Here is a 25,368-nt window from a genome sequence, read left to right as displayed (position 1 = left end):
AAAAAAAAAAAAAAAAAAAAAAAAAGAAAAACCATTTAAAGATGTGGAAACCAGATGTTTCAGACACATTTCAGCCTCTGCTCTGGGAATTTATCCTGAGCAGCCCCTAACAGGCTATTCCTTCTCTACAACTGAGATATGATCATCTTAATTTACTTATTTGTCTTGCTGTGGGAAGAGGCTCACGGATGGGGATTCAGAAATGGAATTTTTCATAACTCCATATGGCTTGGTAAGAAACTTCACTCATGAGCTTCTTGTTGGGAAAGTGGCTTCTTTGAATTCATGGAGAAGTGAATCAAAGCTGTAAATTTTTCTCTTCTGTTCAAGGCTGATGTTTTCAAAGAAAATGCTTGGGAAAGATAGATACTGGAATGTATATATCATTTTTAAAAAAGTGTTTCTGCCTTCTAAAATTTTAAAATAGCTTTTTATAAAGTGAACTTTTCAGTAGAAAATAGAGGTTAATATTTATATTCCATATGAAAATATGCTTTAAAATTTTCAAAGAAGGTGTGGTGGTATAGTGCAGAATGTTTCCTTAACAAAATAAAACCACCAATATATTATTTTGTTTTCATTTCAATGCATTTCTAGTCAGATTTCATAACAGGTGACCATAAGAGAATTACAACAGGTAAATTGGAATATACAATAATTTTATAATCATTGCTCCATGTACTCTGACCTGTAGTGTATATCATGCTTTTCCCAAACATCTTTTGACTAGTTTGACAAAGCCAGCTTGTAATACAGAAAAAAATGAAAAAAGCTTGTATTTCTGGATGCATTCTTACCACTTGATTTCTTTTGTTTGAGCTATCCATTTAAATACCTTTCTACCTCTTTTGTTAGACAAGGAAAGTTTCTTTTGTTGCTTTGTTTTGTTAAATGTAAGGAATGACATAGACCTAACTGCGAATATAAACAACAGACCAAAAAAGGCTAAATAGAGAAAACCCAAAATACCCCATATAGTACTCTAAACAATGCTTTAATTCTCATGATACAAATTAATACTGCTTTATGTTCACTGTTGTGTTTGATAGTGAAAAAAATATGACTTGCTCAAGAAGAAAACTGACAAATCCTTGTATAAAATAAATAAAGAGAGAGCAAAATTAACCTAGATCTTGATGTTATGCTTGCTAAGCAGCACATAGTTATAGAATATTTTCCCTTTCAGCATGTTTCTCTCTGGTAATAACTGCAGCCATGCGGATTTCATTAGAAAGCTCGATTGCAATGCACAGCCTTGCAGCCTCTTTTTTCAGTTTGAGCCAGTGAACAGCTTTCATGCTGAACAGTGCAATCCATTTGGCCAAGATGGGGTCTGGAATTTACTAGAGGAATGAGCAAGTCTCTTTATTTTCATTGCACACCATCAAACTTGGGAAATACACACCTATTTGTCAGAAATGACAAAGATGATCATAAAGCTAGTAAGAGTTAAACCCACATGGATAAACTTTGAAATGCTGTCAAATTTGCTAATGATCAAGTAATTTGGAGTTGTTGTTTTTTTTTTTAAAGTGATGTTGTATATCACCAAAATATAAACCTAGACAAGAGGAGTTCTGTCCTAGAGATAGAGAGGCGCAAACCCAAATGTTTGTTGATAGTACATGCTGCACGTTTGAGGCCCGGAGTGATTGCACCGTGCTTCACGCTTCAATGTGAGACAAATTATTCATCAGTCAGCCTAGCATAAATTGTTTACAGTTGGTTAGGCCAATGTAGTATTAGAAAACTATTTAGGGAGGGAAGAGAGTTGAATTAGAAGGCAGGAATCTGCTAGCAACTATCAAGAACAAGGCACTTTAAACTCTTGGTCTCAGTCCCATACTGGTAAAATGAGAAGTCTGAAGTAAGGGACCCCTAAGGTTTATTTTTAACTCTTATATCCTCTAATTCCTTAGATAGTAATTTTTTTTTAAAGACACTTAAGGACAAGAGACTTCAACTAGTTTAAATGGATTATGAAAATCAAAAAATGTACAGATAAGCAATTCTTTTTAGCCATTGTATTGAATCCAAAAAAGGAGAAGGGAAAAGTAACATTATCATGAGCTCCTACTAGGATTCAGAAGCTATGCTTATGGGTTTTATGGTTTATATATTCCAAAAAATAGGTGTCATTATTCTCATTGGATAGATGAAGAAACTGAAGCTCAGGCAGTGATTTATACAAGGTCACACAACTGGTCCACTGTAGAACCAGGAATAGAAATCAGAGCCAACATAGTATTGTGCCACCACTTACTAAAAGGAAAAGGAAGTTATTGGTTAAATAGATTTTCAATTTCAGTGAATGACAGCTAGAAAAATTAATAAATTATTACTTCCTCTGAAAGGTGAAATTTTTTAGATTAGGACTCATTGTACAAAGGACCATCTTAGTAGTTTAAAATTCTGAATTGAGAAATATTTTAAAATAAATGTGTGCTTAAAACTGTCAAGTACACATGCCAAGGGTACTCAACTGTTCATAAGGCAAAATAATGGGAAGTTTGGGTCTCTTTCAGGAACAGTGTGGAATATTAATATTATTTAATAAACTAAAAATTATAGCATAGACATTTCTGCTATTTAAGTTACTATCTTATTACTAGACAAGTTTAAGAGGTACCAAAAGTTTAAGAAAAACTACCAGGAAGAAAACTTAAAATTATTAAAAAATTTTTTTCTGTTAATTTATTTTTTTCCTGCAAACATCTGTTAAAAGAGAAACTGAAGCATACTTAAAATTTTGAGTTTATCTGAGCAAAAATCCATTTGAATTTGGCAGCATCCAATCTAACAGATAGAAAGGAGCTCCGAGGAGTGGTACAAAATGCAAGACTTTCATAGGCAGAAGGGAGCAGGCAGAAGGAAGTTTTACTAGGTGAAAAAGCAGGTTGGTTATGGCAAGGTTACTTTCCTTCAGCGGATGGCAGGGGTCTATCAGGCAGATGACCTAACGGGTGGTGATCAGGAGATTTCTGACTGACTGGTTTAAGATTCCATTTCTGGGTGAGCCGAAACCATACTTAAGTCTTGGTTTGGTGATGTGGGGCTTAGCATAAGGGACTCCATTTGGAGCTTGCTGTCGTGTTTTTAGTACAACATATTTTTACTTCTGGAGTAAAATATCACGGAAATCTTAGTTTGAGAAACCTTGGCAGACAAAATAATTCTTACAAAATTTTTTCAAATAAAGATCTTTTAGAGAACAGATACAGGGCTTCCCTGGTGGTGCAGTGGTTGAGAGTCCGCCTGCCGTTGCAGGGGACACGGGTTCTTGCCCCAGTCTGGGAAGATCCCACATGCCGCGGAGCGGCTGGGCCCGTGAGCCATGGCCGCTGAACCTGCACGTCCGGAGCCTGTGCTCCACAACGGGAGAGGCCACAACAGTGAGAGGACCGCGTACCGCAAAAAAAATAAAATAAAATAGAGAACATATACAGTTTTAACATTTTTAAAAAGTAACAATAATCTCCATCACAATACATTAGTAAGCACTACATGTCTCCTTCTCTACTAAAAGCCTTAGTACCCCTGTACTTCAAAATAGATGTACTTGCATTGCCCACTAGTGCTCGAGTTGCTTGAGAATAGGGCTTGATCCCCAGCACCCATCAAAGTACCTCATGGTATATTCTTAAAACAGCCAAATTGGAAATGAGTAAAAGTTTAGTTAATGAGGCTTTACCCTATGTGTAAAGTGTCCTATGAAGGACACTTGGGAAGTAGGTGACTCTCAAAGGAGAAAATGACTTTGATGTTCCTTGTGTTCTCTGACCTCTAAGTATCAGATGCACTAAGGTACTGTGTATTAATGACAGGCTTTTTCCGTATAAGGTATAAGAGCAGTATCCCTTGGAGTCCAGAAAAATGCCAAGCAGCACCTCCTATTGAACTGTGGCATTGTCAACTTCAGCTTGGGGAAGAGAGTAAAGAACAGTATTTCTAATACTGCTGGATTCATATCTTGCTGCATGCCAAGAAACATACGTTCTCGTTGGAAATGGTCTTGATGGTGGCTGATTGCACAGGTCAGGGGACAAAGACTTAACAATAATCTGACAGTCAACATAGAACTGTTAGCGCTATGTTATGATTATTGTCTTGGGAATCTTTTCACATTGTTTCTATGGCAAAATGCACTCCAGACTCAAAACAATCATTTTAAACAGTGATCTATTGGGAGATGGCTCATGTATGACTTAACACTATCTGAAATACGTTGGGAACAAATGTGAACCAAAAAAGACAAACCAGATAAAGAACTTAGGAACTGGTAGTTAGGTGTGTCCCACTTTTTCTCTGCTGTAGTTAAATCTATTTTTCTTTTCTTCAATGTAATATTTGCTTGCCTTGGATTCCTTTAAACTTTTCCTCAGTTTTTGATTTGTTTACTAAATTCTCGATCATACTGCATTAGTCATTTCCCTCAAATGGATATTTTGGCTTACTTTTCTCCTTCATTGTAAGCCAATTTTCATTGGTTTCTTTTGCCTTCAACTCCTTTTCTTTTCCTATTGCTTACCTTTCCAAGTTTTTAAAACAAAGTCAAAAAACAAAAAAACAAAAAAGTCAGTGCTTCCCTGGTGGTGGTGCAGTGGTTGAGAGTCCGCCTGCCGATGCAGGGGACACGGGTTTGTGCCCCCGTCCGGGAAGTCCCAAAAAAAAAAAAAAAAAAAAAAAAGTCAAAATTCTATCACCTTTGGATAATGCAGAAATACAATGTTGTGTTAAAACTTTCTTTCAGGTTATCAGTTCAAAAATTAATTTAGCCTCAAGTTTCTATGTCCCCCCAAATTCCCCTCATTCATATTTTTTTCCCAAAGCTTTCTAACAATGAAAACTTAGCCACTCAAGGCAGCTGACCCAGGGAACCCTTTGGCGGGAACAATAGCTGATGTAATCTTCCAGCTGAGGCCACAAAATTTCCCTTGTTCCACAAGAATGGATAATAGTGCATTGACGACATTTTGTGAATTCACAGAACAAGCAGCAGGCGTGTACCACAGAGAAGCGCGGTCTGGCAAGTACAAGCTCACCTACGCAGAAGCGAAGGCGGTGTGTGAATATGAAGGTGGCCATCTTGCCACCTACAAGCAGTTAGAGGCAGCCAGAAAAATTGGTAACAGCTTTGACAATAATCTTCTTCTTTTTCACCCTTGGAAAAAAAATTTTCCACCTTTCCTGCAACCCCTTATTAAGACTTTTCTCTCCATCCCTGCTAATAGTTCCTCTGGCTTCTCCCATCTTCTCTGCCTAGAGCTGGTAGACAATTCTTACTACTAGTAACTTAGTTGGGGTCACACCCCATTGGGAGCTAATAAATAAACATCAAAAGAAAATGAAGACATCATTATCTCGATATCATTTAAACCCCTCATTAATTTTAATGCCATTGCTATTCATTTTTAATATCATTCTATCTCTTCTTGACGTCTGTGTGTCATTTTCCTCAGCTGTTAAATGATGCTACTATGTTGTCTTACAAGGAAATTTACTTGGTAGAAGAAATAGTGAATTTAGTGGATTTTTTTTCAATTATTTTCAATTTTTTCCTTTTCTTTTTTTTACATTAAGTGGGAGAATGCATTTGTACTTTAGGATCAAAAGCCATGAGGAAAAGGAGGATAAGCAAGTTGTAAGGTGGCAGATGAAAGAAACTGGGAAGATGATGTCAGGACACCCGGTGAAAACCCAGTAGTTAACAAATGCTATTTGCTTCTTTATATTAAAAAAAAACGGGTTGCTACTGTCTCTCCTGGACTTTCAGGAGAATCCAAAAGGCCACCCTAATTCAGAATTTTCTTCTCCACTGAAGATATCCCTTTGCTGATAGGAACATACCTGGCAAAGCTCATACTATTATTATACATTACCCAAGACAAAAATAAAGGTGTTCTCGAAAATGCCCCAAAGTCTCCCCAGATGACTGCTCAGTCTATACCCTTTGGGCTGTGTGTGTGACGCAGTAAATGGAATGAGGTATACAAAGGCCAGAGACATTACTAGCCATGGGGGACTTGTAGTCAAATCGTTCTTGGGTGGCATCGGCAACTATTAAAACAGCCTCCAAAGTTGAGTAAGGAAAACAAGGCTGAGGCTTTGTTCGAAATGTATGAGTACTTTTATCCCTATTCAAATTTTTAAAATATTGGTGATATCTTTTTTTTCTTTCTTTTTTTTTTTGCGGTACGCAGGCCTCTCACTGTTGTGGCCTCTCCTGTTGCGGAGCACAGGCTCCGGACGTACAGGCTCAGCAGCCACGGCTCATGGGCCCAGCCGCTCTGCGGTATGTGCGATCTTCCCGGACCGGGGCACGAACCCGTGTCCCCTGCATCGGCAGGCGGACTCTCAACCACCGCGCCACCTGGGAAGCCCTAGTGATATCTTAATTGACCCTGAAGGAGAAATTATCATCTGAAAAAATTTTTTCAGTATTGATGGTAATTCCAGAAATTAACTCATGGCACTAGCTCGGTCATTTGTGAAAAGAAGCCAGCTCTGAAATTGGATTGTTTTCATATCCATGGTATTATTATTTCCTAGTCCATCTGCTTGTTTTTTTTTTTCCAAGTAAGATGTCATTTCCTAGTAAAAGTCAGATGTTACAAGAACTTTTATATACATTCAAACTTTATTTTTTAAGAAAACAGTTCTTCCCCTTTTATATGAAGTGGATTTGGGCAGTTAAGACACTGTCCCTGTTGCAAGGGGCCATGTTGGTTGAGATGACCTTTGCTCAGCTGAGGGAATAACCAGTTAAGCCATTACCCTTCCATTCTCTTGCAGGATTTCACATCTGTGCTGCTGGGTGGATGGCCAAGGGCAGAGTTGGATACCCCATTGTGAAGCCAGGGCCCAACTGTGGATCTGGAAAAACTGGTATTATTGATTATGGAGTCCGTCTGAACAGAAGTGAAAGATGGGATGCTTATTGCTACAACCCACATGGTTTGTCAAAAACAATAATTTTATACTATATAAAAACAGGTACAGGTTACTAAGAGCTTAGTAAAAAGAAATGACTTCTTCCAGAGAGAGCAATTTAGTAACGATAATTATTAATAACAACTACCATTCATAGAATGATTATGCTGTGCCACACACTGACTTATGTCTCTTCATCCACACTGTCACTTTATTGTTATACCCATTTTAGAATTCAGGAAACTAAAGTTCAAGAGCTTAAGTAACTTTCAGACAGCCAGTAATTAGTAGGCAGGTGAGATCACGACTTAATTCTTTTCTGTGCCAGGGAACTTCCTGAAAAAAAAAAAAAAAAAAAAAAAAAAAAAAAAAAAGATTATAAACTTGTCACAGTTAATTAGCTAAAACCAAGAAGTAGTACTACCAAATGTTAACTGTTCAAAATTATCCCTTTAATAGAATGAGAAAAGGGAGACAGAATAAACAAAGTTTTTCCCTAATTTCTTTTGGGGCATAAATTCTTAAACTTCCAAACTAACCAACCCTCACTCTGTGGTTTGTTTTAACAAATATATACTGGATATGCTAGTTATTATTGTAAGTACCTGTTTATTCATATTCTTTTTCCATGGCTGATTGCAGCTAGGAAAACTTTAAAGAGAAAATTAACACATTATAATTACTATAAACAGTAATTCTTGGTCCATGCTGTTGGAGAAAACAGTAGACTGTTGTTTTGGGATGTATTTCCCCCAGGATAATATTACAAAGTGTTACAACATGTTACAAAGTATTTCCCAGATATATGATCATAAACATCCTCAGGTGGTGTCCCATTTGGATCTACCTTAGAGAATGTCCATGACAAAGTAGGAGATTACAGTGAAGTTCTAGCATATTATTATAGAATTTATTATTTAATAATATTAACCATTGGAGAACAGTTTCTCACATTTGCAACTAACCTCTACCTCACAATAATGTATACTCCAAGTAGAAAAGAATTTTTCCTAGAGCTGTCACCTATTCCCACTTGAGACAAAATATGAATAAATGGGGGTGGGGTGGGATGAACTGGGAGATTGGGATTGACATATATACACTAATATGCATAAAATAGATAACTAATAAGAACTGCTGTATAAAAAATAAATAAAATTCAAAAAATATGAATAATGTGCATTCATATAGACTATGACTTTCAAATCACTTTGACATACTTTAAGCCTATAGTATACTATATTTAGTCCTATATTTAGTCATTGTTAATAATTCATATATCTTCTTTTCCTCTCTTTCTCTCTTCCTTTTTCTTAAATATATTTATACAGGCAACTCTCTTTTTAATCTTAAGAGTAACTTCTATTTCCAAGTATATTATCTGATTCTTCTGCTTGATAAACTCCAGGATCTCTGAGCATCTACTCAATCATTTCCAAAGGTCAAAGTCTAAGGAAGATGTAGAAGTACAAATGGAAAGATTCTTACAGTATTTCATTGCCCTTTTATAAGAATGCCACCTTAACTTACAAATTTTTATAAGCTGCTTTTGTTTCTTATAGAGGCTGAATGCTTTTTACTCTGGGAATGTGTGTACAGAATCCTGGGAGACTTGTGCTTACTCAAGTCTCAGCTTACTTTTGGATTCAGTGATATACTGATTATTTAGGATGTGGTCAACCTGAAGGGGACTGGGGGCCACCTGAACTAGCAATGGGAGAACAGTTCATTGAAAAATAATTGGAATGAAAAAAATCATAATGATATCAGAAAAATAAAGCAATGATTATTAATTAATCAATACCACCAAGTTAGAGTTGATTGAAGCAAGGAAGAATAGGGTCATTCAGAAGTGTTCAGAAGTCAGCTTGCTCATTCGAGTTCTGAATGTGTGGCATGATGCCGACTGCCTCCTGTATGAATACTTCTTAACCAATTAGCTGTCAGTCCTCAGGGACCCAGCCTGCTTTATAAATCTGTCATTTTCTAAATAAGCAAGAGATGAGGCAATAATTATATGTAACACGAAGTATAGAGCTGAATAGATATAGCTAAATATAAAAACGAGTTAGTTCAATATTTGAATATTTTTCCTAATCTAATGATATATACATCAAAGATAGGATGCGGGCTTCCCTGGTGGCACAGTGGTTGAGAGTCCGCCTGCCGATGCAGGGGACGCGGGTTCGTGCCCCGGTCCAGGAAGATCCCACATGCTGTGGAGCGGCTGGGCCCGTGAGCCATGGCCGCTGAGCCTGCGCGCACGGAGCCTGTGCTCCGCAACGGGAGAGGCCACAGCGGTGAGCGGCCCGCGTACCGCAAATAAAAAAAATAAAAATAAAAAAAAAAGAGAAAGATAGGATGCTATGGGACAGAGAAAATCACTCCCAAAGCGGGCACTGTACATGCTTATGTGCACATATAAACTATGTATTATATAATATTTAATAATACAATAAGAATAGCTTACACTTTGCATAATACCCTTAAGCTATCCTTTATATTTTACCCTCATAATAGTCCTGTGAGGGAGGTAACAGGAGAGACATGACTATATTTATTTTACCAATGGAGAAACTGAGGTATAGACTGGACGCAGAGCTCAGACTAGATCCCTGACCCTCTTTTGTCACTTCCTTGCCTTTCTAAGAGCCTGTTCTACCCTGGGGTGATAAGCTTCCTTTACTTCTATGGTGTGAAGGATTCTAACACAATTTTTTATTGTAATAGTTATTTTAAAGGAGAATATTCTTGTAAAAAACTTCTAATTGGGGAATTCTCTGGCGGTTCAGTGGTTAGGACTCGGCACTTTCATTGCCGAGGGCACAGGTTGGATCCCTGGTCGGGGAACTAAGATACCGCAAGCTGTGTGGCACAGCCAAAAAAAAAAAAACCCTCTAATTGATATAATAAAAAATACCTTTGAATGCTATCCAGAGTCACCACTACCATTACCACCACTCAGATTATTTTTGAGTTTCCAGTTTGTATCTTTTTTTCAAGACACTAGACATTTAGGTGATATTTAAAATTAACTGGGGCCCTTCCACAGCTTTCTCTTTAGGCATACTGTAAAATCATTGTTCTGGCGGAGATTGTTTGTTCTTATAACAGGTTATGGGACAGGACAGAAATCGATGAAATGGTAAATGACTTGAAAAAACCAACATGGATATCTCCACCAAATCCTCAAATAGTATTAGGATTAAGTTGCTAATGTAAACCAGTAAAAGGAGTATAGAATGATTATAAATTATTCCTTTTAACTGGATTAGAGTGACCTTCAAATTCCCTAAGTGATCTTCATATTCTATAATGATTTCCCAAACAGAATTTATTGGACTCATTATTCCAAGTGTCTGAGTCCCTGAAGACACAGTGGTGACAGCACAGAACAAAATCCCTGTCATCTTGATTGGGCTGTTGGTAATATGGGCATATGTATTTGTCAAAACACATTTAAGTGTACGCATAAGACATGCATCCTATGCTTAAAACGTAAACAGAGCAAAAATGTCAACAGGAGCAGAATTATTATTCCTTCTTGCTGTTTTACTTTTTAAAAAACTCAAAAGTGGGGACTTCCCTGGTGGCGCAGCAGTTAAGAATCTCCCTGCCAATGCAGGGGACACAGGTTCGAGCCCTGGTCCTCGAAGATCCCACATGCCACGAAGCAATTAAGCCCATGCGCCACAACTACTGAGCCTGTGCTCTAGAGCCCGCCTGCCACAACTACTGAAGCCCGTGTGCCTAGAACCCGTGCTCCGCAACAAGAGAAGCCACCCCAAGGAGAAGCCCACGCACCGCAACAAACAGTAGCCCCCGCTCACTGCAACTAGAGAAAGCCCGCGCGCAGCAACGAAGACCCAATGCAGCCAAAAATAAATTAATTAATTTTTTAAAAGTTAGAACAAAAAAAAATTCACAAGTGGTCTATATTCATTTTAGAGAATTTAGCAACTATTAATGAAAAAACTTTTATTCTTTAGCTACAGTTACACACAATATACTATGGATGCTATATATTAAATCATTTTATTTTTATTTCATAAAAACTACTAAATAGATGGACACTAAGAAATGAATATCTTTTTTAAAGTAGGAATCATTTTTTTAAAATGCTTTCTTATCATTTTTTTTTTTCCTCTTTTCAGCAAAGGAGTGTGGTGGTGTCTTCACAGATCCAAAGCAAATTTTTAAAACTCCAGGCTTCCCAAATGAGTATGATGATAACCAAATCTGCTACTGGCACATTAGACTCAAGTATGGTCAGCGTATTCACCTGAGTTTTTTGGACTTTGACCTTGAAGATGACCCAGCTTGCTTGGCTGACTATGTTGAGATATATGACAGTTACGATGATGTCCATGGCTTTGTGGGAAGGTATGTATTGTTTCTCCATACAGGAAGCTAATGAACACCCGATATTTTGCATGATGTTTCTTTTATTTCTCTCCAACTGTCCCTACAACATTGACTTTCCAGTTTATCTATTCTCCTGCAACAGAGTATCCTTTTTTAAAAAATTAATTTATTCATTTATTGATTTTTGGCTGAGTTGGGTCTTCATTGCTGCACGTGGGCTTTCTCTAGTTGTGGCAAGCTGGGCCACTCTTTGTTGTGGTGTGCGGGCTTCTTATTGGGGTGGCTTCTCTTTGTTGCGGACCACAGGCTCTAGGCGTGTGGGCTTCAGTAGTTGTGGCTCATGGGCTCTAGAGCGCAGGCTCAGTAGTTGTGGTGCACAGGCTTAGCTGCTCCGCGGCATGTGGGATCTTCTCGCACTAGGGCTCGAACCCGTGTCCCCTGCATTGGCTGGTGGATTCTTAATCACTGCGCCACCAGGGAAGCCCCAAGGTATCCTTTTTTAACCACGACTTTTTTTTGCTCTGTTACTCATAACAAGCCATAGTCAGCTGCTATGTCTACTTATTAAAATAGTTATAGATGCTTTTTGATTTGTTAAGTTGTAACAATTAGTTACATATTCTATTTATAAAGACCTCAAGATTTGACTAACAGGAGAAAGAAGATGTATGAGTTGGGAAATTTTGGGGTTTTTTTAAATGTTCTGATTTCTGTCAACTTCCTAAAAATAATTATAAATTCAATAATTGTTGCCTTTCTTCTGTGTACAAAGCATTGTACTAAGCATTATGGATACAAGGCAAGTAAGTAAACTATAGCCCCTTCTCTCATATAGTTTAGCTAAATATACAATGGATATCTTTTTAAAAATAACTTTCTTTGCCATAAAAAACAAGTATTTCTTTCCTCAGTATTTCTCCCTGGGTTTTTTAACATGCTGGGACACACTTTTTTTGTGTTCCCATCCATATCTTTAACATAGTTTAAATTTTACAATACAAAATTTGCAACATTTTACAAAATATTGTAAATTAAGGAGTGTACAGTTAAGGTGTTTTATGTATTCAGGTCCCCACTTAATAATGTGTATTTTAGACTATCCATTATCAATAGATTATCAGTTATCAATTCTCTATTATCCATAATAGTAACTTAATGAAAGAAAATAGTAGTGGGGATAATTAAAAATGACAGACAATATCTTTTTATTGACTTTGAAATCTGTAACTTAAATACAAAGAAAAACAAAGGCATTTGTTGCATAAATGAACAGCAATTTTTGGATGGAAAGTGGTTTTTGTTTTGTTTTGTTCTTTAGCTGAGACTACTACTATAGAAAAAATATATAGTTTTTTAAAATAGTTTGAAGAAGACTAGAAGTAGGGTTGGAGGAATTAAGAACAAAGTCTTTTTTGAAAGAATGGACCTCCTACCTTGGGAATTAAGGTAACATTTTTATTCTAAACCTAGTTTCAGAAATCAATTAGAGCTCTAGATAAAATCATAAATGATTTTTTAATCTACAGGCTAATTTGTTATTTATTGGATTATATTGTGTGATTTACCTTTATAATAGACTTTCTCCCCCTCAGGAATAAATTACATTGTTTTAGAAACTGATAAAAACCCTTACTTTTTATATTATCATGTGCAAGGGAATTCCCTTCAAGCCATGATTCAGATAAAAATCACACCCTCTTATGTCTATAAGGTCCAACGTAATTCTTTCCCTTTTAAATCAGCCATACACCCATTCTTCTCTGTGAAGAAAACTTCATGAGATTAATCAGAAACAAATATAAAAAATTTCCAAATAGATTCAAATTGTCTACCACACAAAAAGCTTTGTAGGCACACAGTAATGCCACAAATTCTTTCTTAAGAATCTCATTAATGCTGTGAGAAGGATATTTCAAACAGTTTTAACCCCTCTTCTCTCTTACAAATTCAAGTAAAAATAAATAAAGATAACAATAAAATGTTGTAAAATAATAGAAAAATGAGCCATTACTTAGGGGAAATAAAGTACGTCAATTATCAGTAAGAGCCACTTGCAATAGCTATATAATAATCATTCATGTGACCTCTCTTTTTAAAAAATTCTCTTTCAGATACTGTGGAGATGAGCTTCCAGAAGACATCATTAGTACAGGTAATGGCTCTAAATTGAAGAACAAAACTATGATTTGCTTTTTCAGTATCAGTGAAAATGAAGGACCCAGTAGTTATTACTATATACTTTTTAAAGTTGAGAGAGCTGAAGACAGATATAGCTTGCTAGCTTGTAAAAGGCAAAGAAGTGCTTATTTATATTTAAAGACTTTTACCAACTCCTTGCACTAAAAATGTGTACTCTGGTTATTTGCAGGAAATGCAGTCTGAGATAGTCTTGAATCTGCAAATCCATAAATACTGCTGTAGCTTATAATTCCCATAAAATGTGGTAATAAAAGGTCTAAACTTTTCATTGATAAAGGATTGAAGTAATTTGTAAAGTTGTTAAAAGTACCTTCTATCACTGAAAAAAATTTTGCATCATATTTATTGCATTTTCACATTAGTACAGCAATCCCCAGAGTCTTGTGAAGAACACAGTTCTGTTGGATGTTTTTAATAGATATTACATGAGAAAAGGGCTTTAAGGTCAAGTAAATTTGGGAAATATTGGATTAAACAATGTGAAACAGGTTTCTTTATTAGAAGATGTCAGAGAACTTTTACTATGCTAATTATGCATAGTAAATCTAAAAAGGCTAGCTATAGTGGGCAAAGTTTTCCAAATCTTTTTCCTCTTGCTAATTATTTTGTGTGACTTTGTTCCTTAAAATGTACCCCAAGAAATGTCCCTGTAGCAGCATACATTTATCTCAATAAGCAATACCATTGCTATTGCCTCAAACTGCTACTTTCTGACTAAGAACTTTTACTTTCTTAGATGTCTTCATTTTCCTTTTCATTTTCATCACCAGCACCAGTAATTGGCATTCTTTTTTTGTTTTTTTAATTAATTTATTTATTTATTTATTTTGGGCTGCATTCAGTCTTCGTTGCTGCACGTGGGCTATCTCCAGTTGCCGCAAGCTGGGCTACTCTGTTGTGGTACGCGGGCTTCTCATGGCGGTGGCTTCTCTTGTTGCAGAGCACGGGCTCTAGGCACACTGGCTTCAGTAGTTGTGGCACATGGGCTCAGTAGTTGTGGCTCGTGGGCTCTAGAGCACAAGCTCAGTAGTTGTGGCGCATGGGCTTAGCTGCTCCACGACATGTGGGATCTTCCCAGACCAAGGCCTGAACCTGTGTCCCCTGCATTGGCAGGCAGATTCTTAACCACTGCACCACCAGGGAAGTCCTGGCATTCTGACTTGCTCTATTTTTCCTCCACATCATAAAAAAATTATCGCAATACTTCTCCAACTAAAAACAACAAACCTACATTGAGTTGCAATTTCTAAGCAGTCCTTAAGCTGAGATACTACTAGCTAAAATTAGTCCCACACCCTAGCTTTGCAGTATATGCAATTCTCATTTATGAATCATTACAAGAGATGGAAATTCTTGTTCAGTCTTGGAATGATTAATGCTTAAAATTTATGAATTCATTACTGTTACAGTCTCCCTAGGAAGAGTAATCTGTTAAACTTTCTATTTATCTTTTATTCTTTACTTGAGAACATATTTTATGTTAACAGAAAACGAAAAGAAGACATTTTATGAGATGTAGGAGGTATTTGGGGGGTGAGAATCCTATTTTTAAAATAAAAACAAAATGAACAGAGGGAGAGTCAAAAAGAAGCCTAAAACTTAATATTTTTCCTGTTTTGTTTAAAACAGACAAAACTTACTCCAAATGTAACACAAAATCAGTGTTTTTCTTGCACAACTGCAAGGAACTAAAAAAAGAAAAACCCACACAATTTATTATTCAAAGAGAAACAAATCAACAGAAAAGAGCATAGTTAAATAAAAAGCCAAAGATTTAGCAAAACAGCAGGAAGAATACATTGATACAAAGTAATAGAAAAAGAAGATATAAAATATGTTTAAAGTATTATCCTATCAGTCAAGCATAATGCTGTTAACGTTTTGATTTAGTGTTCTTCTTAAATATATACTTACTCACCCCTGGATATTTATATTAAAAAACAAAAACAGAAACTAAATAAACTAAAAATTACCCATAACTGTACCACTTTAAAAAAAGGTATGTAAAGAAAGAATGTGCCCACCCTTCTCATGTCTCCCCACCCAAGAAAGGCATTGGATAACTATGTGGTGACCGTCCTTCCAGATGTCTTCCTGTATTATACAAACATTATATATCAATACACGGAGACCATGGAGCTATTTTCAAGTCAGAGTATAATATTTAGATCATTCTAATTCTTTTTAATGACTACCTAATAGGTACCATAATTTGTCATATACCAATATTTAACATCCTGAAGGTGGTTGTTTTTCTATTTTTCTTTCTTTTGCTATTGAACATTTCACCAGACATTTTTAAAACTCTATTTTGTAGTGCTATTTTATTTTTAAAAAGTAAATTTCTAGAAGTGAAATTTTGGGATCATAGGTGATGTGCACTTAGATGTGGATAGATGTCACCAAATTAGCACTAGCCCTACAGTGCCAATTTGTATTTTAACCAGTTGAGTAATCTAGAAAAAATTTTTTTTTTTTAATTTAAACAACTCTTTCAAGTTTGAGAAAAGTACAGTGGAGCACAGCATGAACTCTGAACTCAAACCTGGTTCTGCCACTTATAACCCTGTGGCCTTGGGCAAGCTACTCAGGTTTTCTGTGCCTCAATTTCGTCTATAAAAATGACTATTTTAATAGTATCCAACTCATAGTGTTGCTTTGGAAAATAAGATGAAAGGCACTTCAAGCTGTGCCTTTCATCTTATATATATGGGGTTTTTGTAATGAATTCTGGATTTGTGATCTGGATTAAGAAGGTCTTTCCTTCCTGAAAAAGAAAAATATTCCTATATTTATTTTACACAATAACATTTTTCCTTTTTGTTTTTGGTACATTTTGGTCTTTAATGCAGGTAAAATGTAGTTAGGTGCTTTGAGTAAAGGGATCTAGCTTTGTGGGCTCTTTTTTTTTTTTTTTTTAACAAATGCAAGGCTTGTTGCCCTCATTTAGTAAATAATCCATCCATATCTTAATGGTTTGAACTGCCTGTCATTCTCCTGTAATTTTATGGATGTACCTTCTACAAAGAATACCTCTGAAAACAAAATAGACAAAATTTCCTCTAGGACAGATTGGAGAGCCACAGGAAAAAATATGACAGTCCTGGTCCCAGTTGGCAGTGAAACTACAGACTCTACAGCTTGAGAATCTAATTCTGAATTCTGGGAGTCCTGTTCATGAATTTTTATATTCTCCTCTGAGAATGAGTCTTTGAATTGTCAGCCAAATTGAAGGAGAGTAACATCATGGTTCTTTTGCACCTTCCTCCTCCCCAGGAAATGTCATGACCCTGAAGTTTCTAAGTGATGCTTCAGTGACAGCAGGAGGTTTCCAAATCAAATATGTTGCAGTGGATCCTCTATCCAAATCCAGTCAAGGAAAGAATACAAGTACTACTTCTCCTGGAAATAAAAACTTTTTAGCTGGAAGATTTAGCCATTTATAAAGCAAAGAAAGACATTCCGCATTTATGTTTCTATCTTTTGGAGCCCCTTTGATCTCACTTCTATATTATTATTATTATTAACATTTATTTATTATTTTTCTAAATGTGAAAGCAATACCTGATAATTTGGGGAAAATTGGAAAATACAGAAAACTTTAAATGAGAGAATAAAATCTCCCATAATCCCATTGCATAAAAATAACAAGCATTAACATTCATATATTCTTCTTTTAGTCATTTTTTGATTTGTGGTATATGTATATATGTATCTATATGTATTTGTATTTCAAATTTTGGAATGCTGCTCTATGTACAATTTGATATCTTGGATTTTTTACCATTGAACTTTACGGTGTGCACGTTTTCCCCTATCGTTGAGTATTCTGCAAAAACATGATTTCATTTACAGTATTCTGTAAACTGTCCATGCTATGATTGTTCCATACTTTATGTAAGCCTGTCTATTGTGGGAATTATAGGTAGTTTTCATAAATATTGTTTCAATAAACATCCTTGGACATATATGTATTTGTACAGCTCTCTAATTATTTGGGATAGGGTCCTAGAGGTAGAATTACTGAGTCAGAGATTAATTAAAATAAAAAAATGTTTTTGAGGGAGATAAGCTGGACTTTATGACACTAATGGGGAGTGGTGGGCTGGATGGCTGGTGGGCTGCACTACTCACTCAGCCTACAAAGACATCCTCTAGGGAAGCGAGAAAGTGAATGGACTAGGAAAATAGCAGGTCATTAACCAGCAGCATTAAGGGTCCATTTGACCTTTGTGGTATGGACTTTAACAGGAGATTGGTCAGCAAGTCTCTTTTCCTCTGGCCATGTTCAGCTACACAGGACAAAGATTAGTGAGAGAGCAGGAGTCAGCAGGGTCAGTTTTGCCAAGTGAGTATAAGACAGAGGCAAAGGAGTAGAGGATATGGGTAAGAAGGGAATTGCAATGATAACCCAAGGAATTTAGTTTGATAAGGGGTGAAGAGAGGACAGTAAGGAAATGAGCGACAGTAAAAAAGTGGTGGGCTCAAAGAATTGTCAAATCAAGTATGAAAGGGGACACACTGGAGAGATAGTAGGTAGTGGTCAGAGAATGAGGTATTAAATATAACCTTCTGTGGCAGGCAGAACAGTGTTCCCTCCCAGGATGTCTGCATCCTAATCCCCAAAACCTGTGAATATGCTAACTTAGGTGACAAAAGGGACTTTGCACAAGTGATTAAGGACCTTAAAATGGGATATTATCCTGGATTGTCCAGGTGGGCCCAATGTGATCACAGGGGTCCTTAAAAGTGGATGAAGGAGGCTTAAGAAAAAGAGTCAGAAAAAAGACGTGACAAGAGAAGCAAAGTCAGAAAGATGCAACATTGATGGCTTTGAAGATGGAGGAAAGGTGCCATGAGCCAAGGATTGTGGGTGGCTTTTGGAAGCTGGAAAAGGCAAAGAGATTCTCCCCTAGAACTTCCAGACGGAATGCATCCCTGCTGACTCATTGATTTTAGCTCAAAGAGTCCCATTGGACTTCTGAACTACAGAACTGTAAGATAATAAATTCATGTTGTTTTAAGCTACTATGTATGTTACAATTTGAGTGGAGCAGTGATATAAAGGTAATACACCTTTTAATCAGTTTCATGCAGGGTTAGACTTAGGAATAAAAGTCTAATTCTAGATGACAAAGCATAAACAAGAAGGAGCTGTAAACAGAAGATAGCTATTTTTTAAACTCAGAGAAATTAATTTAGGTGAATATTATTTAAGGCTAGTATAACATTTCTCTGTTCATGTTTTCCTGCCTACATGTAAACTTTTTTTACTTCCTTGATCATGAATTTTTTTTTTTCCACTATTGTTTTTACTCTTTTCCTCCCACCCATAGTCTTTTTGGTCTTTTTTCCCCCCAGCTTTTAAAAATTGAAGTGTAATTGACTTACAATATTATATTAGTTTCAAGTGTACAATACTGTGATTTGATATTTTTATACATTGCAAAATGATCACCATTTTAAGTCTAGTTACCACCTGTCACCATACAAAGTTATTACAATATTATTGACTATATTCCCTCCACAGGCGTTTTGGTCTTTATCAGAATTAACTTTTTTTTTCCTTTGGAAATTTTGATAATGGAATTTAAATAGTAAATTGAAGAATGTGTGTTAACTTGAAAATTACAATGCACTCTAGGATATAAGGTATTATTATTGATGATAATGAATATAAATCCTCAAGATTTTCCTGGAAATAATATTTAGATGTATGAAATATTTAGAATGATGCTAAATGTTATCTATTACCACTGACCCAGGTTCCCCTATATCTCAATGGTGTAGTGAGAGTATTATATGAGAATATTATATACAGGATCAGAGATGGGTTATAATGACTTCTAGAGATTTGACTGAATTAGTTACAAGCCTTCCTACTGAGATTTAGGATACATTATGATCATATTCTAAGATCTATAGAAATTCTTGAAAAGGAAGAATTATAATATATAGAGAGATAATTTTTAATAATAATTTTAGTAAAAAAAGTGACCTTGTAGAACATTTTTAAAAACTTGATTTTATTTATTCAATTTAGCATCTTTTACATGTCTACTCCAGTATTCTTTATGTTCTAGCAATTCCACTTCATTTGAATGTTTTCAGTTTAATACCTGCTTAAATGTATCTGTAGGTATTTTTCTCTATTTTTTTTTCTTTGTCATGTTTATGTGTGGGTTTGGGAGGTTCCATTTCTTTAAGTTTTACTTACTTTCAATTGAATGTGATCTTGATATCAATATCATTCTCTGAAAAGAAAACAAACTGACTAATGTTTATACATGTACATACGTACGTATTTAATATTTTATTTAATATAACATTTGAGTTCAGATTTTTTTGAAGAAAATTTTTTGGAAAGGAAGTTTTTTCAGGATATGTTTTACAACTCATTCCCCTCAAAAAAAACTTATTTTGAAGGCAAGTTGTTTTCATGTCTTGTGTTGTTTTTAAATGTCTAAAATATATATCCACAGCTATTTAATTTCCTTCTGAACAAATGCCCAGCAAAGAAAACCACAAGAAGAAATCACATCCCACAAAACCTCAATATATAAAAGTAAACTCCCTAAAAACACAGGCTCTTGGGCCTCCACTGGGAAAGCCACATCCTTAGCAGTATTCATAAAATATAAAACAGTTTTTGAGCACTTACTTGACTGTCAAACAATTATAAATAGGACTATTACTTGCCAAAGTGTTAGTAACCTCACAGTAGTTCTCATGATGCCAAAAGAAAAGTTACATAGTATTAGATTTAACTGAGTCAAGATGTTCATTTAAAATAAAATTACATGTACAATACAGTATGAAAACTAATTTTCATATTGCTTTTTGAAGTTCTATCCCTGCTACAGTGAATAGGAATCACTTGCAGGTTTGTTTATATACCTGATAAGTATGCCTCATCAACAGCTTATTCACATAATGTAGGCAGAAGTAGGAAAAATTGCTCCAGTATATGAGCTGTTTCTTGCAAAACCAGAAAGAGCAAGGTTAGAAGGTAAAAATGATTAGAATTGTAACGAGTTGGCTTTTTTTAAGGATGACAAAAAAAAAAAAAAAAAAAAAAAGTGAAATAGAGGACAATGCAATGCTAGATAAACATCAGTGTTCCAGCTAAAGTGTTACTGCTATGGGGAAAAGCAACATGTATGCTCTGCCTAAACAGCAGTATCTTCAGCACAGTTGATCATCTACTTAATACAGCTCTTCATCTAGTCAACTAAGATTTTTCTTTTTCTCTTTTTGCTTTCAATTTAATTTAATTTTGGGCTAGTTTATCTGCTCATATTAACAAAACTTAAGAATTTACAGCTGATGTTATTATGAATATTCTTCCTCCTATCCTGTTTCTCCATCTACCCATTTCTGGTCCTCAAGAGCTAGTTCCAGGGTCTTCAATATCCTTCAAAAGACTGTATGTAAATGCATATTTTTTCCCTTCCCCACTCCACTTTTTTTTTTTTTCTGGCTTTTCAGAGGGCTGCCCAAGGGACTGGTTTCTGCCTTGCCTGACTCAGTGTGCTGATGGGAAAAGAATGGATGTGTACTTTGAATACCAGGTTGGCAAGCACAATAGCTTGTTACACTAGAGAGACTGCAGTACTGCAGACAGACACTAGGGAGAGACTGCAGTACTGCAGACAGACACTAGGGAGAGGAAATTATGGGCTTCTGAGAAGCAGCAGAGGTAAACCTCTTTAACTGGGAAATCAGTTGCACAAGTCCAGAGAAGATGCATACCCAGAAAAGGTTTGAGAGGTTCCCAAATCTCTAGCTAAGCTGATTCGTTTTTCAGATGCCCAGATCTCAACAGATGAGCACAAGGCATACAAAGCAACAGGGAAACACGGCCAAATCAAAGGAAAAATGAGAATAGCCACAACAATTTTGAAAAATAAGCAGAAATTTGTAAAACTTTCTGATTTCAAAACTTATTATAAAGCTTCATGGGACTTCCCTGGTGGTCCAGGGGCTAAGACTCCGCACTCCCAATGCAGGGGGCCCAGGTTCAATCCCTGGTCAGGGAACTAGATCCCACATGACACAACTGAGAGTTCGCACGCTGCAAATAAAGATCACGCATGCCGCAACGAAGAGCCTGCATGCCGCAACTAAGACCCAGTACAGCCAAATAAATAAATAAATATTAAAAAAAAATAAAGCTTCAGTAACCAAGTGAATGTGGTATTGGTATAAAGGTAGACCTACAGGTCAATGGAACAGAGTCCAAAAATAGACCTACCCATGTATAGTCAATTGAATTTCCACAAAGATGCCTACTCAATTCAGTGGGAGAAAGGATACTCTTTTAAAGAGTGATGCTAGAACAATTGGATATCAATATGTGAAAGAAAGAAAGAAAAAAGGAAGGAAGGAAGAAAGACCATTGCCTTATACCATTTAGAAAATTAGCTCATATTAACTGACCTAAAGGTCAAAAACCTATGAAATTTCTGGAAGAAAATATAGGAGAAAATCTTAGTAACTATGGAGTAAGCAAATATTTCCTAAATAGGACTTAAAAAACATAAACTATAAAGGGAAAATGATACATTAGACTTCATTAAAATATAAAACTTTGCTCTTCCAAAAATACTGTCAAGAGAATGAAAGAACAGACTGATAGAAATATTTGCAAAACATACACCAAAGGACTTATATCCAGAAGAAAGAACTCTTAAAACTCAATAATAAAAAAGACAAACAAATAAAAATTTTAAATGGGCAAAAGAATTGGGCACTTCACTAAAAAAAGGTATATGGATGGCAAATAAACACATGAAAAGGTGCTCAACATTGTTAGCCATTAGGGAAATGCAAATTAATACCACTTGATTTTGCTAGAATAGCTAAAATTTTAAAAAAAGAAAGAAAAACCCCCCACCACACCAAGTTTGTTTGTTTGTTTTAATATTTATTTATTTGGCTGCATCAGGTCTTAGTTGCGGCATGTGGGATCTTTAGTTGGGGCATGTGGGATCTAGTTCCCTGACCAGGGATCAAACCCAGGACCCCTGCATTGGGAGTGTGGAGTCTTAGCCACTGGACCAACAGGGAAGTCCCACCACACCAAGTTTGATGATGATATGACCAGCTAGAATTTTATTCATTGCTGGTGGGAATGCAAAATAGTAGACATTTTAGAAAACAGTAGGTAGATTCTTAAGAAGTTAAATGTAAACTTACTCAGTGTCTGTCTGCAGTACTGCAGTCTCTCCCTAGTGTCTGTCTGCAGTACTGCAGTCTCTCTAGTGTAACAAGCTATTGTGCTTGCCAACCTGGTATTCAAAGTACACATCCATTCTTTTCCCATCAGCACACTGAGTCAGGCAAGGCAGAAACCAGTCCCTTGGGCAGCCCTCTGAAAAGCCAGAACGTTGGATGCACATTCCACTTTTCTGTTTCCCTCCCAAGGGAGAAACTGAGAGTCGGGAGTGCCAGGTACTTCACTGGGGGTGGGGGGATGGGGGATGGGGAGGAACTAGGACAGGCAAATAAGCACTTTCCTACCTGCTTCCTTATGTCTCTTTTTGGCTTTGCATTCACCTGGCATGTTGCAACCTCTTACCTGGTTTCTGGAATTCTCATAAAGGCAATTTGGCACCTATATTGTTGTTAAGTCAGTGTCTCCATGGGGAACAAAGGCCTGGAATTTCCTATTCCACCATTTTGCTGATGTCCCTGCTCTTGTTTACATTTTTTAATTTTGAAAAATTAAACTTATAGAACAGGGAAGAGCTAAATTGGACTCCATGCTTGGTCTGTTTCTTCTACTTTAACCTTTGCTTTTCATTGCTTTTGTTATTATAATCATACATAATGGCCTGCCTCAGGGAACCCTGCCCCTCTGCCTCAATGTTAAACTAAAGTGCCTCTGTTCAGCTCCCAGGGAGAAAATCTGACCCTGCCCACCTGTGAATGGCTGCTAGAAAGAAGAAATTAACACATCCCCTCACCTAGGCTGGTCGTTCCAGGAGATGTTTTGTAAGAATGATGACCCTTTTTACTTTTCTTTCCCACCACCTCTCCCTCTCTATTCTGCCTTTTTACTTTACTTCCTCACCACCTCTCCCTCTCTGATTCTATAAAAGAAACTGGCATCCAGACCCCGATAGGATGGTTTATAGGAGACACTAGTCTGCCATCTTGTCAGTCTGCCAGCTTTCCTAATAAAGTCGTCTTCCTTGCCTCAACACCTCGCCTCCAACTCATTGGCCTGTTGGGTGGCGACCAGGGCGAGGTTGGACTCGGTAACACTTACAGAAGAGTTACAGGCTACTATAATGATGCTCAACTAGATGTACTCACAAAATATTGTTAATATTTTCACCATATTTGCTTTACCTCTCTGTCTCTGATATAAACAAATATACTGAACCATCTGAAGTTAAATTGCAGACATCACATGTTTTACCCTAAAATCAATCCTTTAAAACAGCGTGATATTTGTCCAATGATGATACGACCAACACTCGATATAATAGTGTTGAATTTCTTGCTTACTATAGAAAGATTTATTTATAGGATGTTTGGGATTGGCAGGCTTTCAGAAGCGTACGTGGTTAAACGTCAGCAATTGAAGTGTGCTGACTTAGCGAGGCTGTTGTTGACTGGCGCTCTAAGTCATGTTTACTGGACTGAGCTCATACCTGGCTGGCTGACTGTCAGAAGTGAGGACCTGACATTGATTAGTTTGCTGTTCACTGAGGTAAGTAGCTGATCAACGGAACAGGTTTAAGACCAGTTCTGATGGTTACTTAGTATCATGGCTTCGGAGTAAGCAGTGTTTTCCTGCATTTGTGGGGACTCCTTTATTCTCAGTCTTCTCTTTTCGTCCTCATTCAGCCAAAGCTGAAAGAAGGACCAAAAGTCCAGATTTTCACCATTGTTGTTCATGGTTCTTGAATATCGAGGTTCCCTTTATGGAGATATGATTTTCAATTTGCACATTTATCATTGTGATTTTATCTTGTTTTTGTCTTTGAATCATTTGTTGAATCACTGTTAGCCCAGTGGCTGTGTGGAATCATTTTAAAGTTTGGACAACAGACACTGAACAACAGTGAGACAAACAAGTAAAACTATAAGTACCTGTAATATTGGTAATAAAAGGGAAAGGAAGATACTCCATAACCGTGAACCAAGATTCTACAAGCCTGAGGAATAAAACAAGGCCTAACAACTCCCTGAGTCTACCTTAGTCAGTTTGTTTTTTCTTTTAACTTGGCTATAGATTGTTTTATCTCACCCAAAGTGTTATTCCCTGTATGAGAAGTCTTAGTAATGGCACAGACTCCCTCCTGGCTGACCAAAAAAAATTAAGGCTATGCTATTCTATTGCCTGTCGGGTTCAGCCAGTGTGAAGGGACAAATTTTTAATTACCATCTCAAGTTGTGCTTGTGGGTGGGGGGAAAATATTTGGGGGAAATCTTTTGCTAAAAAGGGTTTTATCTTTCAGATTCTTTTTTAAGAAAAGTAGTTCAGGCTTCCCTGGTGGCACAGTGGTTGGAGTCCGCCTGCCGATTCAGGGGACACGGGTTTGTGCCCTGGTCTGGGAAGATCCCACATGCTGTGGAGCGGCTGGGCCCGTGAGCCATGGCCACTGAGCCTGCACGTCTGGAGCCTGTGCTCCGCAATGGGAGAGGCCACAACAGTGAGAGGCCCGCGTACCAAGAAAAAAAAAAAGAAATGTAGTTCATTGAGAGTGTTGGGGAGTTAAACTCATGGAATGATCTCACAGAAAGCCCTACAGAACACTTGTACAGCCTTGGTTCTGGGTCAGCACTGAAGAGACTGATTGTCACATAGGAAAAAGAATCCAGGAGATCCCCAAAAGGTACAATCAATCTTGAAGTTATAGA

At 36.7% G+C, this 25,368-nt stretch overlaps 2 protein-coding genes across 4 annotated transcripts in view; one reads left to right on the top strand and one right to left on the bottom strand.

The window, feature by feature from the left end:
* The window catches only part of NMI (N-myc and STAT interactor), a 112,883-nt gene that overhangs the window by 72,195 nt on the left and 15,320 nt on the right, over window positions 1-25,368 (bottom strand). The window lies entirely within an intron of this gene.
* Window positions 62-17,461, top strand: TNFAIP6 (TNF alpha induced protein 6). 2 transcript variants are annotated; one of them, XM_024752731.1, is made up of 6 exons: window positions 62-232; window positions 4,988-5,125; window positions 6,793-6,954; window positions 11,085-11,313; window positions 13,407-13,447; window positions 16,771-17,461. In XM_024752731.1, the coding sequence occupies exons 1-6, from the start codon at window positions 139-141 to the stop codon at window positions 16,938-16,940; spliced, it is 834 nt and encodes a 277-aa protein (XP_024608499.1). In that variant the 5' UTR covers window positions 62-138; the 3' UTR covers window positions 16,941-17,461. The 2 variants fall into 2 exon arrangements, with proteins under 2 accessions (XP_024608499.1, XP_024608498.1); XM_024752730.1 differs by lacking the exon at window positions 16,771-17,461 and having other exon boundaries at window positions 139-232; window positions 13,407-13,638.

The sequence above is a fragment of the Neophocaena asiaeorientalis genome, unplaced genomic scaffold, assembly GCF_003031525.2.
Source record: "Neophocaena asiaeorientalis asiaeorientalis breed wild unplaced genomic scaffold, Neophocaena_asiaeorientalis_V1.1 scaffold868, whole genome shotgun sequence".
In the NCBI taxonomy this organism is placed as follows: Eukaryota; Metazoa; Chordata; class Mammalia; order Artiodactyla; family Phocoenidae; genus Neophocaena; species Neophocaena asiaeorientalis.
This window is presented reverse-complemented; position numbering and strand designations above follow the sequence as displayed.